This window comes from Apis laboriosa, unplaced genomic scaffold (genome assembly GCF_014066325.1).
Source record: "Apis laboriosa isolate Shangri-la unplaced genomic scaffold, ASM1406632v1 scaffold9_cov152, whole genome shotgun sequence".
Classification (NCBI taxonomy): Eukaryota; Metazoa; Arthropoda; class Insecta; order Hymenoptera; family Apidae; genus Apis; species Apis laboriosa.
This window is the reverse complement of record NW_025224966.1, coordinates 4,312,521-4,328,569: the sequence shown is the minus strand read 5'-3', so window position 1 is coordinate 4,328,569 and position 16,049 is coordinate 4,312,521. Positions and strand designations below refer to the sequence as shown.

Here is a 16,049-nt window from a genome sequence, read left to right as displayed (position 1 = left end):
CTGACGATGATGATGACGACAATATCGTTCGCTCGATATATTGTGCCCACGTGGGAGACGATTGTGAGAAAGGAACGCGAGAAAAAGTTTCGATAGACGAACGAGATATTTGTCGTAAAAAAATTGTTATTGCTTTTCGATGCGAATCTTAAGGAAAAAGGAGAACGTAAGAAAAAAATAACAAAGTTCTCACGCAATATTTGGTTATATCGTTGCAAGAATTTGTTTTTTTTTTTTTTTTTCTTCCAATATATACTTTATCCTAAATAAAGCGGGAGAAAATTCACTTTTACTTCGAGTAAACGAAACTTCGTACTTTTCCATTAAGCATTCCCGAAACTTCATACTTCAACAAGGACTTCATAATTTCAAGAAGGTCCCTTCCCCTCCCCACTCGTAAATTTCTCGTAGTTTTTCAATTTCATCGTTGATTCTCTCTCAGGTTTTTAAGCGGTCTTTCCTCGAGAAAGAAACTTTTTTTTTCTTTTTTCTTTTTCTTTTCTTTTTTTTTTTTTTGAAACACGTTTCGAATTACTCTACGCGAGGGAAAAATCTCTCTTCTCTTTCGAGGAGGGCGGAAACTCGTAGGAGGGATAAAGAGGGGTTGCGAATGAAGATGACTAGCGTACATTGCTCAAAAGTTGCGATCATTTAGAAGGGGAAGTCGCCATCGCTCAGCAAGGATGAGAGAGATGGAACGAGAGATTATACGTTCCTTGCCCCCGCCATGATACCCGTCCCTGAACGGCAGCCACTGTCCTTGCAACTTTCCTCTTCGGTCCCGGGAGAGGAGAGCTTCCGAGGGAAATCCGGATTTCCCTTCCGCGGCCGCAGACGCTTCCAACTTCTTCGTCGTTTCTTTCTTTCTTCTTCTCCTTCTTCTTCTTCCATGTTTTTAAGTTTATACGAACGAAAATGTTCGATAAACTTGATAACTGTTTTCTTTTATCAGGGAGAGGAAAGTTATAGTAATAAATCAAATGTTGGGGTAGAAAGAAATTTTCCATTCATGTCCGAGATTATTTCGCTGTATCCCGTTTGTGCAATTGGACAATTTCAATATGGATAATATCCAGCTAATAATTATCGATAAATTGTAACTGTTTTTAATTTGTTAATAATCAATGAGAATCGTTTGGATCTCGTTCGCCGAACTTCGAAATTTGAAGAAAGATTGGAGCATATAATTTAAAATATTTTCAATTTGAAATTTCGTCTGGATTCAATAAAGTGAAAAATTTTGTTCTAATTATTTTCTTATTTTCTATCCAATCTCGAATCGAAGAGACGAAAGCTTTCGTTTCCGATTATTCTGATCGTCCGACTTAAACGCTGAGAATCAACGGGACGATTAATGGGGAAAACCAATTGAGAGTTGCGTGACTGAGAACCGCAACCTTATTTAGGGTTGGGAGGAACCTTTATGAGAGTGACACGCACGATTTCCTGCGGAGTTTCGTGTCACGTAAGTTGCGTAACAGGTGGCATGGAGTGACAGAGGGTACGATTTCGCTTCTTACGGGGAGAGAGGGGAGAGAAGAGAGAGAGAGAGAGAGAGAGGGGGAGAGGGAGAGAAAAACACAACTCCCATTCAGTTATATTAGAAAAGTTATCGCCCGGGACATCGAAGGAAATTGAATCAGTCGATGACGAAACGTCACCCGCCAAACGCGATAAAACATTGAAAAAGAAACTTTCTCATTTCCTGTGACGTCTGTTCTTGAAATGATTGAATGCGAAATTGCGGCAAGAGAAATGATCCACAGCTTGGATCCTGCCCATCTTGAATTAGGATCCACTCGAAATTTTCGCTAAATACGTAAGGTAAAATAAAAAATCGTTCGTCGAATTTATCTTAACGAATGTATTTTTATCCATCTCTTATCGAGCGATAAGATTCTCGATTCTTCTGTTGATTTAACAAAATGCAAAAATCTCACTTTTTTCTCGTTACGTTTCGTTAAATAATTACGTTCAATCAACGAGAAATGATTTGTATTCGTATTTTATAGGATTGTTCGTTAAAACGAAATTCATGGAAAAGAGTGGGATACAAAATTGAATTAAAAAAGGTAGAAGCAAAAAAGGGCAGGGAGATTACTGACAGGATATTGAGGAGTGGAACGGGGAAAAAACTAGCTGGTTATTGGATTTATGAGTTCATATCCGCGGCTCCTCCACTTTTCGAAACACTCAAATCGTTCGCACCGCGTTTGATGTTCCGGAGAGGAAATGTTTCGTACTCGTGATCGCGATAACAACGTTGTCACGTTACGATCGAAACGCGAATTAAAGCGAAATTCGATATTTTTTTTCGAAAAAATACGAAAAAACGAAAATTCTTCTTTATAATTGTAAAGACATTTTCCTCGTTCTTTGCAAAATGTTTGCAAACACTTTTTATTATTAAACAAAATTATTATTAATTGTGAAACGGGTAATTGTACGCGTGAAGGAAACGGCGTGATCTCCAAGTTTGGCCCACTTCGTTGAATTCAACGGTACGTATGGTTACAGTTTAGATTCATTCTTGTACTCAGGCAAAGTACTGTAATTTATATATCCTTGTTTTAGCAGAAGTACGGTGTAATTTCAGCGCGGTATACTCGAAAGTATACCTAATAAAGTCAGTGGTAAATTGCATTACGCGGGGAGCAATTCCATTTAATACGGCGTTTTAACTTTCTGTAATGCGTTCAGTGATACGTGGGCGAGTTGAAAATCGACGAGGAGGTAAATTTAAATTTTAACGCGAAATATAATATAAAAATTTTTTTGTTAATTCTTGTAAGCAGATATCGTTTCCACGGGGATAATAAAGCGCCGTCTCTCTTTTATTTCATTCTTTCCCGTCTGTTATTTCGTCGAGTTTCGCTGAAATTGCTGACCATCAAATAAAGCAAGAGCTTGCGAAGTTTCCGAGTCGCTTTAATGATGCATACGTTTATTCTTCTATGCAAACTATGCGTATCCCCGTTCTACGAATATCTCTATAAAATGAAGAATGTATAATACAAAAACTTTCAATAACGAAATTCTAAAACTTCTTAAAACCCATTGCACAAATAAATTCATCCGTTTTCGGATAAGAGAAATTTTGAGAATACCAAAATTCGCTATCCCTAATTTGTAATAACAGAATATTTGGATTAAATTTTCGACGAAACATCGTTATTTGTATATCGATCTCCATCGAATTTCTACGGGATAAGAAAAGTATGTAGAATTTTCAATAATAAATCTTTGAGCCGTATAAAATTTTCTTAACGCAAATAAATAAATTCTATACATAATGAGAATGAAATAAAAAAGTAGAAACGACTATTTCGTGCAATTTAATAATCGATAAGGGATCGAGAGATGCATTAAATTTCACGAAGCACGAAACGTCGATTACGAAACGAGGGTTTCCCGAAAGGGAAGAGGAACGGATAAAATTTTCATTCGCTGCAACTATCATCAAAATAGGCCTTCCAGGCCTGCGTCTCTCCTCTCCTCTTTTCGCCAAATTTTTTTCCTCGACACGCGACACGGAAAAACTTCTTAAAAGTTTCGTTGTTCCGCGCCATCTCTGGAGGCTGCTGTCTCGAAGAAGTCTGGGGGCCAAGTTCTGGGGAGGCCACGGAGAGAAAAAGCGGAAACAGGAAAGCACGACACAGGGGATGGGGAGATGAGAGAGAGAGAGAGAGAGAGAGAGAGAGAGAGAGAGAGAGAGAGAGAGAGAGAAACAAGGATTATCAATCAGGATGACGGCGATATGGGAAAGAGCTAAACCGCATTAGTCTCTGCCCGCTGGATTCATTCGCGCTGCCAATCACGCCGCCATTTTGAAATCTCAGGGGAATCTCGCTGCTTTGATTCGGCAAATAACAGAAAGTATTGAGCGAATGTAATGCATTATACGAATCATTCTTGACCTGTACAGACAACTTTCCTTTGCTTTCATTTTTTATCTTTAATTTCTTCTTTCTTTTTCTATTTCTTCGATTCGATGATTGAATAGAAGTAAAAAGCTTTGGTTTCCTTTTGTTTCTAATTTTTATTTTTTTCTGTATTCTTTTTTGTATTTCTTCATCCGTAGAAATAGACAATTTTTCTTCCCTTTAATCCTTTTCATTTTCAACTCTTTTTCGTTTTTTTTCTGCTATCGCATCTGTATGTATCATTGAAGAGGCAAAGGGTTAATTTTTTAACGCGTTTCCGCTTTGAATTAATTATTCGATAATAAATATTGTAAAGTATGCGGATCAAATTACGATGATTAAAACATTTTCGTCCAATATAAAACGTGGAATCTAATTTTCTCGTGTATCTCGTATTTTCCATTCAATAATTAAACGATTTTTAACGGATCGACGAGAAAATACTTGTTACTCCGTTATGAATTACGTACTATCAGTTATGATTATGATTCCCAGAATGTGATTAATTCCCGCTGATGAATATTCACCAATTTGGTTGATATCGCAGACGCACGATAAATTATATAAGTTTAATGTTACGAGGGAAGGAAGGGGGAGGGAGGAGGGGATTATACGCGTTACGAGAATAATGAGAAGATATAGTGGTTATTTCAACAACGTGAAACAACGTGAAATAATAAATAAGGATGTTTATGTTGCCCTTGTCTGCTGTAGATTAGTTTTCCCAGACCGTATTTGAACAAGGTAGGGGCGGTAAATTAAACTTTGTCTATCGATACAACGTGTTGTTGAAACATCACGTTGTCGAATCAACGTGGAAAGAAGATGGTCTAATTAATTTCCATTTGGCAATCTCAATTGGTATAAATTTTATCGAATTCAAATATTCAAGGCTCTCTTCAAAAATGAAATAAACTACTGGAATAGAAATAATAATAACATTCCTAGTAATTTATTTTTACGAAACTGTTTCATATACCGTTGATATTTATTTTTCGATCGAATATTTTTCTTTAATCAATTCGATAGTTTTATTGTTAAAATTTTTCGCCAATATATATGTTTTACGTTATTAACGCAACGCTCCACGTTTTCCTGAAAATATTTTCGACAAAGGCTGAATAAATATTTCGTCGAAAAATTATTTATTACATCAATATAACTAATATAATACGTAATATGAAATATTAAACTTGATTATTTTGATAACGTATTATGAAATTTAAAAATTATATGTCTACGACAATATTCAAAATAAATAAAAAGAAGTAAATTGTAGTATATTTTTGCCAACGAATAATTTATAATAAACGGGTAATTAATTATGCGCGATTGTGTATCCGCAAGCAATTACAAACTTTGAATATGTATTTTATCTTTGATGTCGTCAATCGAAAAGGATTGCATCCCTGTCGGGGCAAATACAAAATTGCGGTTCGTTCCCTTAATACCGTTACCGTTCGATTGCTCGATCGACTTTTGTATTGTATATTTGTAAAAGAATCTTTTACAAAATATTTACGCATTTTATAACAAATGCTCGTTAAATAAAACTTTCAAAAACTTTCAAAATATTATTAACTTCTCTTTTGAGAAAATATAATACTTCGAATACTTATTTTACGTCCAAGTTTCCATAAATTGAATGGAATAGAAAATTTCCAAAAATAAGTTTCGATCTTTAATTTATAGAAAAAAAAAAAAAATTCTCCCTATGTTTAACGGGTGAAAATTTTTTAAAGATCGTCATAGAAATATTCGAGGTAAGCGAGAAATCGCTTGTGATCTCGCAAAGTTGTTTGATGAACTTCATTTCGTGCAAAAGAAGACGCGGCTTTTAATGCGCCACGGCGACATTCCTAGTCGTAGTGAAATATTCGCCGAAGGTACAAAGCACCGAAATAGACTGCGAACTAAAAGCTATCGTGAAAGAGCGTCGCTCGACTCTGGTTGGATACATCGGGGTGTTCATCGGTGTACTACATCCAGAACGCGTTGGCCGAGTTTCTTTGTGGCCCGTACTTTCGCGAAACGGGCGAGAAGACAGACAATGTTAATTTTTTCCCCTCCTCTACCTCTCCTTCTCCTTATCGTCGCCTTTCATTCCCCTTCGATAAAAATACGCACAGATTCGTGGCAATTAGAATTATACTCACTTTTCCATCTGGACTGCATACTTTGATACCCGCGAGCGACACTATCAGGAGAACGGGCGTGGACCGATCACTGTACTGGAAAGAAACAAACATTCTCATATAACGATTGAAAAATATTTCCCACTTGCTTCTTTATTACGTGCTTATAAATAATTATAAATATTTATCAAAAAGTATAGATTACTTTTTTTCCCTTTAACTTTTCAACTCTCGTATTAATCGAGCAAAAGATTTTAACGTGTTAATCTTTCATTCTCTCTTTTTTTTTTTTTTTTTTTTTTAAAAACCTATTTCCTCGAAAATAACCCTCACCGTTTCTTGTACTAAAAATTACATGATAAATATTCCATATTCCGATTATTAATTTCCAATTTGAAAACAGGAAAGTTCGAGCAGGAAAAAATATTATACTTTCTTAATTAAGAAACAAGTTTCTCGTTTCTCGTGGAAAGTGTATCGAACTATCCCTCGCGTTAACGATGAAAGTTCGAATCGGCCCAGCGTTTCGCGGGGACGTTGAAGCATCTGCTAATTTCGAAATTGGAAAGCTGGGAAAGCGAGCGGCACGATTGAAAATGGGAGCGGCGGACGAAAGAATGTTCCCTATTTCCCGTTGGAGACACGGCTCATTGTCTTAAAAAACCCACTGAGGTGGATAGACGTAGCTCGAGTAGGAAAGAAGAAGGGAGGGGAGAGGGGGATCACCGGTATAATTACAGCAAAGCAAGGGGGCGGTTTTTTCGATAAAGGACGCCCACTGTACTCTTTTTATACAAGGGGTGACCTGCAAACTCTTTTCTTCGCCTCCTTTCCACCGTGGCGACTTTATTCGTCGCGCGAAAGAGATCATCTTAGCGACGGATTAAAAAGACACGTCACCGTGATGATTCGAAGACGGGTCTATTACATGGATGAGTTTCTTGTTTTTTCCTCTGCTTCTTCCTTTTTTTTTTTTTTTTTTTAATTTCGATATTGTAGATAAGACTTTATTTACAATTAAGGCGTGAAATTGTACAATTCGTACAAGAGAAAAATTGCTCTTGAAGATTATATCGTGTAATTATTTAAGATCGATCAATATTTATTTACATCGCAATATTGTATTTCCATTTTAGATTATATTCTGCATTTTCTATTTAATGAAGTAAGTAATAATTTGCTTCTTCCGATTCGATGATTTAAAATTTAGAATTTAGAAATTTCCTCTTAAGATCCTAAATAAGATTCTACCAAATTTGACTAATATTCTAAACAATCTTCAATTCTTACAATTAATATCTGATTCAAGATGGATTTCAACGCCCATCAGTCTTAACACTTTAAAATATATCACACGAGGAAATCCCACGAAATAAACGACGCGTTCCCCCCTTTTTCTTCATTCAAAAAGAAAAAAGAATATCGATCGATGTATTTAACCCTGACGTGTATCCAGTAACCCACAATTTCGACCACGTTTTCCCCGCAATTATGAATGACCGGCGAGAGCAAAAGGCTGCGCGCGTCAGATGCAACCACCCCGATACCCCTGCGCGAAGGCATCGACGTTTATTCCAGGACACCCGGTTGGTTCGGCCACCTTTGTTCGGCGGGGGTGATTAAAAAGTTGCTGAGTGAGTCGCGTTGACAGGAGAGGATATGGGAGGAGGAGGAGGAGGAGGAGGAGGAGAAGCGAGGCAGATACAGAGAAAGAGAGAAACAGAGAAAGAGAGAAGAGGAAGGACGAAGAGGAAGATAGAGAGAAGGCTGCTGGAGGACGAGAGTGGTATTAACGTGGAAAGAGAGGGAAAGTGAGAAGTGAGAAAAAGCAGAGTCTGGAAGGAGGGAGATGAAAGAGGAAGGGAGGCGCGGAAGGGATGAAGAACGACGAGGAGGAAGAGAGAAGTTGAGGGTGGACGAAGGGAGGAAAAATCAAAAAGGACGAGGATAGGGGTTGAGTTCGAAAGGGAAAGAGACGAGAGGAGAAGAGGGTGGTGGAGGATGGAAGAAAGGGTAAAAAGCGCGGGATAACTCCTACTCGGTGTGCACAACCATTAAGCGCATCGGGTACAACTTCGAATGGGCTCTTGGCGTGATCACCTAACATTTTCTTCCTGTTTCAATCTCCCTGTTACGCCACCCACGCAACACGGTTACCCCTTCTCTCTTTCTTTTTTCTTTCTTTTTTCTTTTTTTTTTTTTTTTTTTTTTTGCATTTCTCCGTATTCTCCTCACCCTTTCTTCAAAATCTCCCCGCTGTCATTGCTCACCCGGCTTTGCATAAATTGACACCACCCGATTTACCTCGACCATTGTTTTCACTCTCATTGGGCCGCGAGGGTTGATCTTTTAAATCGGATCTTTTTTTTTTTTTTTTTTGATAAAGATTGTCGTTTTTTGAAAATTTTTGAGAGCACGTTAAGATAGTTTGTTTTCTTTTATACTTTTTTTGTTTTTCAATTTTTGGAAATTTCGTTGAGAGAGAAGAGGGAAAATAGTTTCGTTTGCTACATTTTCGTTCGTTTTTATCGAATCTTGGGAATCTTCTATACGTTAAAATGATTGCACGCGTATTGGTAGACACGGAGGCGTACCTGAGCTAGCTGGCCTCTTGAACGAGACGGAATTGGGAATTAATTGGTTTGTCGTCTGCAGACCTGCTCTTTCTCATTTTGTAGTAAGGTTCGGATCTTTCGAGTACGTACAGAAATTAGCTTCCATAATACCGTGGATTAGTAACGAACCTTTTTGATCAATTTTCAATCATTGAAATTAATTCTGACGAAATTTTAGACAATTTTTGATTACTCTTTATCGATTAAACGGTTATCGTGCAAAATCATTCTGCCAAAATAAATTTTTAAACGTAACAAGATTAACTTTCGCGTTTCACTCACGATCAGAAATCTTATTATCAAAAAAAAAAGAAACTTTATATATTATTTTAATTATATCCTATAAATTTGTCGTCCAATAAAAGCAAATTCATTGAGAAAAGAAATATTTCAATGTTTCCAGTAGCCCAGAAAAATCTACAGATAAGCATCGATAAACAACCATCGTAAAAATTATCCGACATAAATTACGACCCATCCATTTATATCTACTTCGAGCACGGCCTCTTGAATCCACCCTCTGACGAAATGCAGCTACTACTACTACTATCACGACGTCAGCATCCGAGCCGAATACTGAACGATGCTCGCTTATCCTTCGAATAATGTCAACCATCAAATCTGCCACGGATAATAAAGGGAATGGTTATGACGAGCGTGATTATCAGTGACTCACGACATGACTCAAAGTATCATCTCCAGGAAGGGAGATGAGAGTCGATGGTCTTTCTTCATCGTTCATGCGTTTTCTTGCCTTCGACTGTTCACGAATTTTCGTGAATTTATCACTGGGCGAATCGTTTCTACGAATGGCGGCCCACGTATGATACTGGGGGTGCATATCAAGTACCATCCCCTCGTGATCGCGAGACTGGAGCAAGAAGAGCACTCGAGGCCTCCGAGCATGAAAAACGAAGGGTGAATACGGTTGATGAGAACGAGAGCCCACCGATTTTGAACTCTCGTGCTTCTTTCGCATTCGTCAGATTTTTTTTTTTTTCCTTTTCCTTTTCTTTTTCTTTCTTTTTTTTTTTTTGGAACCATTAACGGATGAGAGAGAGAGTTACGCGAACAGCGATTATTAGCGGAATTTAACCGCGAGTTCTTCTACTTTTTCATGCCAATGATGCGTATCCGTTAATTCAGAGGGGTTGCTTGCGAAACGATCGATACGACGAATGTGTAAATCCATTCAGAGAATGGATTTTAGTGATTGTAAGTGTAATTGAATAATATTTATAATCGATCGAATACGTTTCTGAAAAATTACACGAGCGTGTAATTTGTCAAATTCGAGTGTTTATGAATTCAATAGAACATCGCTTTGATCGATGTTATTTTAAATAAATAATCAATAGTTTTATTTGAATTTTGTTAATTCAATATTTTTTTATTCGTTGAATCACACGTTCAATGATAACTTTTCGAGAGAGAGAGAGAGATAGTTTTGGAAAGTTGAACCTTCATGGTTGAATGGTTCAAAGTTAGCAACATTTGCAACTACCACAAAGTTGGATTTGGCATGGTCAAAACGTTTCAATAGCCAATCGATGATTTGCCGATCGACTAATAGATGGGAGCGCTTTTAAAGGTTATTCCGAATTCGCGAAAATACAGCTAATAAATTCAACTTTTAGAAAACTTTTACGAAATCACGCGATACAAGTATTAAACATGCGAAATATATTTCGATAATTAAACTTGGTTCGTGATAAAAGCGATGTAAAAAGTAAAGTAAAAAAGTAGAAGTATCTTATTTGTAACACGTGGTGAATTTATCGGACGTGAAAAGAGATTCTCTGGACGAGAATGGCCGCTTTTCCAGCTTGGAAACTGTATAAACGTTTCATCGTACGGTGATAACGGAAAATGCACCGTGAAACTAAACGACTTTCGTCTTATTACGTGAGCTCAAACCTACAATAATTTTCTTCCTTAAAGCGTCTCCTCGTTCGTTTTTTTTTTTTTTTTTACACTCTTTTACTCGCAATCGTCATCTTCGAACAAACAACGTATTCGCGGATTCTTCCCGATATTTCATCATGATACATTTTAATCCGAATGAATTATTACGAATTCGATATTTTTATACAATTTATTCATCTTCTCGATGAGATATATTTTCAATTGTAAATTTAAAAATGAATTTTTCAGATATTCGATAATTTATGATCCAATGTTTATTGATATTAATAAAATGCGCGACAATATCGAATAAGGATGTGTCTCTGATGAGAAATAAAAGCGGAACGTTGTAAAAGAGAGAACGAATGAGCTCTCTCTCTCTCTTTCAGATTTGATTTTAATCCACTATTATGAAATGTATGTCTCTGAATTGACAGAACTGGCCAAATATCCACGGAAGCGTTGGACGGAAATTAAACCGATTTAACTTCTCGTGTACTTCGATTTCGATTTCATCTTCATCTTCATTTTTCTCTTCCTCATTCGCCCTTCGAGACGTGTATATATTAAGTTCTCTACGTGTAGAGAAATTTCTCGAATAGAACATCATTACTTGCTTTGAAACATCGCTGTACATTTTTCTTGATCTGATCACTTATTCGACGTAGAAGATCAATTTGATTTTCTTTCGACCTGTGCTCCGATCGCAATATTTATAATAATGTTAAATAATAACGCATGCTTAATTCGATGGTTATCAAAATTAATGGCTAGTTTTTTTCTCTATATGCGAATATTTTAATAAAGAAATATATCATCACTGTTTCGATTCACTTCACAATACTTCATTTACACAAACACTTTTCTTTTTTTTTTCTCTCTGATAATCCACGTTTCACAATTCGCGCTCGAGAAAAAGACTATCTACTAAAAATTACTAAAGACTATTTCTATTCCATATATATAAAAAAAAAAAAATACTTTCACGGAAGTGATTATCCACTTTAAAAATACTATACCCTAAACCTCTTTAACCCGAACAACGAAAAATAACCGACAACTCATTCGTCATAGAATTGTTTCACATAACAACGCCGGTAATTTCTCTTGAGACGAAGAGGAAACGGAAGAGGAGAGAAAGGATTGGGGGGAAAGAGGTATGAGAAAGAGAAAGAAACGGGCGAAGAGTACGAGAAAATCATTTTCCAGCCCGGCCACAGGATATAATTGTTACTCATCCTGGCGGGCGAGTCGCATCGAATTTCAGTTTGGCCACCCCCTTCCCCTCCCCCCGCCCTCTCCTCGCGGAAATAGACAACAAGTGACAACGGTACAGCGGAATTTAATTTCGTTTCGAGAATGTATGAACGTTGGACACGGCGCGCACGGTTATATACCGGGTGTATATAAGTGGATACGTACGTGTAAATGGCGCATCGTCGGTCGGTCGGTCGGTCGGTCGGTCGGAGTTTGGTCGGGTGCGCGGCGCTTTTAAATGAAATCAATTATCGCGAATAATTATTATGCGGACGAAGGAGACGGCGCGTTTCGAATCAAGAAAATTATTTTGACGCTACTCCGCTACCCCGCCTCGAACCGCTTTGATTGTTATCGTTTGTTCCGCTTGTTATGCTCGCCGAGAAAACACGGGATTGATAATTGGGAAATAACGGTCGAGAATGATGTCTGGCGGATATATTTTCGTTGATATATATTCGTTATCGTCGATGCTTGTGATTAATTTTGTGTATAAAGTTACGTTATGAATTGTGAAATGATTATTGATTAATATAAGAATATATGAGAATAATATAAAAATTATTAATAAAAGAATATATATATATATATCGGTACGATCCACATCTATATAACATAATTTATTCTTATTTCTTTTATTAAATATATTATATATGTATATATATATTATTACTATATATATAGTAAGAAGGAATATATATTTATATATAATATTTGTATAATAAGAAGAATAATTAATATAATTATATATAATAAATATAATTATTAAATATAATAAGAAGGAATATATTTAATAATATATTTAATATATATTCTTTCTTACTATATTTAATAATTATGTTTAATAATTATGAATAATTTATAATTATATATAATTAATAATAATAATATATTTAATAAATATATATAGTAAGAATATATTTAATAAAGGAAATAAGAATAAATTATGTTATATAGATGTGGATCGTGCCGATGCCTTTGCTCTACTAAACCGAGCTCGCTATGTCGCGTCGCGCCAAAGAGGGGGAAATAGACAAAACAAAACCGAAACAGCGATCCAATGACACTCGATTCACGCATAAATATACAAAACGAGTACGTACGTACGTTTCCATATATAAACATACGTTATACGAGAATAAAATTTTTAAGATTCAAGAAATTTTGAGATCCATGTCCATTTTGAAATGAATTCAAATTTTTCAGATTAGAAATCGAGCAAGAAATTTTTAAATTATTTTTGTTTATATTCTCCACGATCATCTGTAAATTTTTTTAACTATTTCACGAGTATACACGAGTTTTTAGAATTGAACGAAGAAAAATTAGAAATGTTAAATAAAGGAAATTAAATGTTTCAAAGGAAAATTTAATTTTCCGATGGATAATTTTTCACAGAGGATTGATATAACTGGCTCGTAATTTCCGGACACGTAATTGTACAAAGCCAATTGATATTAAATAATTATTTGCGAAGGCTTTTAGATCGTGATATTGGACGTGCATCGTCGCCCAATTTACGATATTAATGTAAATTGCTTTACGGGCGATGGAACAAATTCAATTTAATATTTCTAGGAAATACTTCATATCCCCCTTCTAATAATTGTATTCAAACAACTGATTAATTGTTCGTTTCAATTCCATACGCGTGGATACACGTGGAAAATTTATATTTCAGTATACTTTAATACAATTTAACTTAATTAAGACAGAATGAAATTAAATATTTTCCTCTTTATGATTTTTATATAAATATCAAACGATTAAATCTTACATAATTTTATCGGTTATTCTCTTCTTTTTTCTTCATGGTCGCCAATAATTCGAGATTCATTTGTAAACCACGTAGCGGGAAAACTTGTTAAAAGCAAATAAAATAAATCTTAAAAAGCTGGATAATCGAATTTTTTCAACAAACAAGCTTAACGATAATAATAAAATAATACCAAACAGGTAAAAGACAATTCAATCCTATATCGACTCTATTAATGAATCCATACCTATAATACAATATCCTGACCTATTAATTCTGAACAGAATTAAATCAATCGATCGACTTTACCTATAACAATAGCTAACCTGATATTTAACACCTATCCTATGCGCACGTATTATACCAATTCCAATCTTAAAATTCTAATTCGAACAGAAATAAGCGAATAAGCTTATTAACAATCCGCGTTTGTTTCCCAACTCTCGACCCACAAATTTAAGAAAAAAAAAAAAAAAAAAAAAAAAAAACTGACTACCAATAAATCTCTCTAAATATACACTGTTCTAAAACCTCACGATCCCCGATAAATATTACCCGACACGAGATTCACGGAATGAGAATCCACCGGCTAATTAATATTCATACTCGAACAGGTGAAAATCCTTTTTCTCCCTTAAAAAAAAATCGTTCCTCCCTTACAATGAGCACTCGAGGATTTAGCAGACAAACTGCTATGCGCAGTAGACCAGAGTTGGACGGGGTCAGCATTTCGAAAGTTTCACCGCGCCCCAGGATCCAGAGCCGATTAATGGACATATCCGATATTGCACGGCTGCGTGGCTGCAAGTATTAAACGTTACAAGGCCGGGAACAGGGGTCGTGTATACGTGTGTGCGCCTTTACACGTGTTCACGTGTGTCGTGCAGATTTTCCAGGGAAAATAGATAGACTTACAACTATGCTAGGAAGGGAAGGTTACCATGGGAATAAGCCAGCGACCTCTAATGGAGATGGATTTCTGCATCGGCGACCACGGTGGATGACAGGTAAAGCTTTGAAAATTTTACGTTCAACGTCGCCTCTTTTTCTTCCTCCAACTACTTTCTATTTTCTTTCTCTGTCTGTCTCTTCTTTTTTTCGTTCAACGTATTTTTCTTTTTTGGAAAGATCGTCGGTGTTTGTTTTCCTTCGAGGGAATTTTCGTGAGAAATCGATTAAAACGAGAAATGGTTCGTTAAATGGTGATTAATTAAGGATTATTTTAAGGAAAATTAAGACTTTTATTTTTCCTTTTTAAAGGAATTGCCGTGAAAAATCGATGGAAGTAAATTCGAATATCGAAAGTTAAAAGTTTTGGAAAGATCGTTGGTGTTTATTTTCCTTTGAATTCCTTTGAATATTTTCGTGAGAAATCGAGGAATCGTTTGTTAAATTGTGATTATTTTAAGGAAAATTAGGATTTCTATTTTTCCTTTTCAAACGAATTGCCGTGAAAAATCGATGAAAGTAAATTCGAGTATCGAAAGTTAAAAGTTTTGGAAAGATCATCGGTGTCTATTTTCCTTTGAAAAAATTTTCATGAGAAATCGATTAAAACGGAGAAACGTTTGTTAAATCGTTTAAATTAATTAAGGATTATTTTAAGGAAAATAGGACTTTTCAAAAGAATTAAAAATTGATCAAAATAAATTATAAAATAAATTCGAGTATATATTCAAAACTATATATATTCAAAACTTAAAACTCACAAAGTATTTTTCACGAGTAGATAAAATTACTATGACAAGATCAATTATCCAATAATAACATAGAACGTAATAATCTAAACGATATAATAACTCTCAATCGTAATTTGTGATCAATATTTTTCTTTTTTTGTACGTAAAAAACGGAACAAGCGGTAAGAAAATATATATGATCCACGGATAGAAATGGATCATAAAGTTGGTTGGACACGATCGAGACGAGCACTTTGGCTAGAACGGGATAGGCTATTTATCGGCGTAACAGGGCATAACGAAGCAGTCATCAACTGATTGATACGACGAAGGCACCTCGGAGGGTTTTTAGATGGGTTGTGAATGCTCGCTCTCACTTTTCACTTTTAGAACGTATTTGGATAACGCCAGACGGGAATATCGTTGCCCGTTTCCTTTACGAAACGCGAATTGTAAAGTTTTCAACCACTCTCGATTGTACGCGACACCGTTGTTTGATCGACGATCGTTTTCCTTCGAAACGGCGATATAAAGTTGCAGACGATTTAAACTTTTACAAGAACAACAAAAAAGAAAAAAAAAGAGAGAATACTTAAATTCTAGATAAGATTCTAAAGATTCTTCTCTAACATAGTTATTTCTATATTTCGTTAGTTGATATTATTATTTATTTTTGTTAGTTAATTAATTAATCGCGCATTTTGTTATATTTTTTTTTGTACAAAGTGTTGCGAGACGAATACGTTGGATCGCATGAAATGAACAAAAGAATTAGATTT

The 16,049-nt window shown here is 35.6% G+C and overlaps 1 protein-coding gene across 5 annotated transcripts in view; it reads right to left on the bottom strand.

The window, feature by feature from the left end:
- Window positions 1-16,049, bottom strand: part of LOC122720047 (tensin-1-like) — a 253,105-nt gene that overhangs the window by 86,133 nt on the left and 150,923 nt on the right. For 3 of the 5 annotated variants that reach the window (XM_043946470.1, XM_043946468.1, XM_043946472.1), the window contains one exon: window positions 6,080-6,154. In XM_043946470.1, the coding sequence (XP_043802405.1) occupies window positions 6,080-6,154 (75 nt within the window). The remainder of the gene's footprint in view (window positions 1-6,079; window positions 6,155-16,049) is intronic. The other 2 variants (XM_043946469.1, XM_043946473.1) reach the window with 1 other exon arrangement.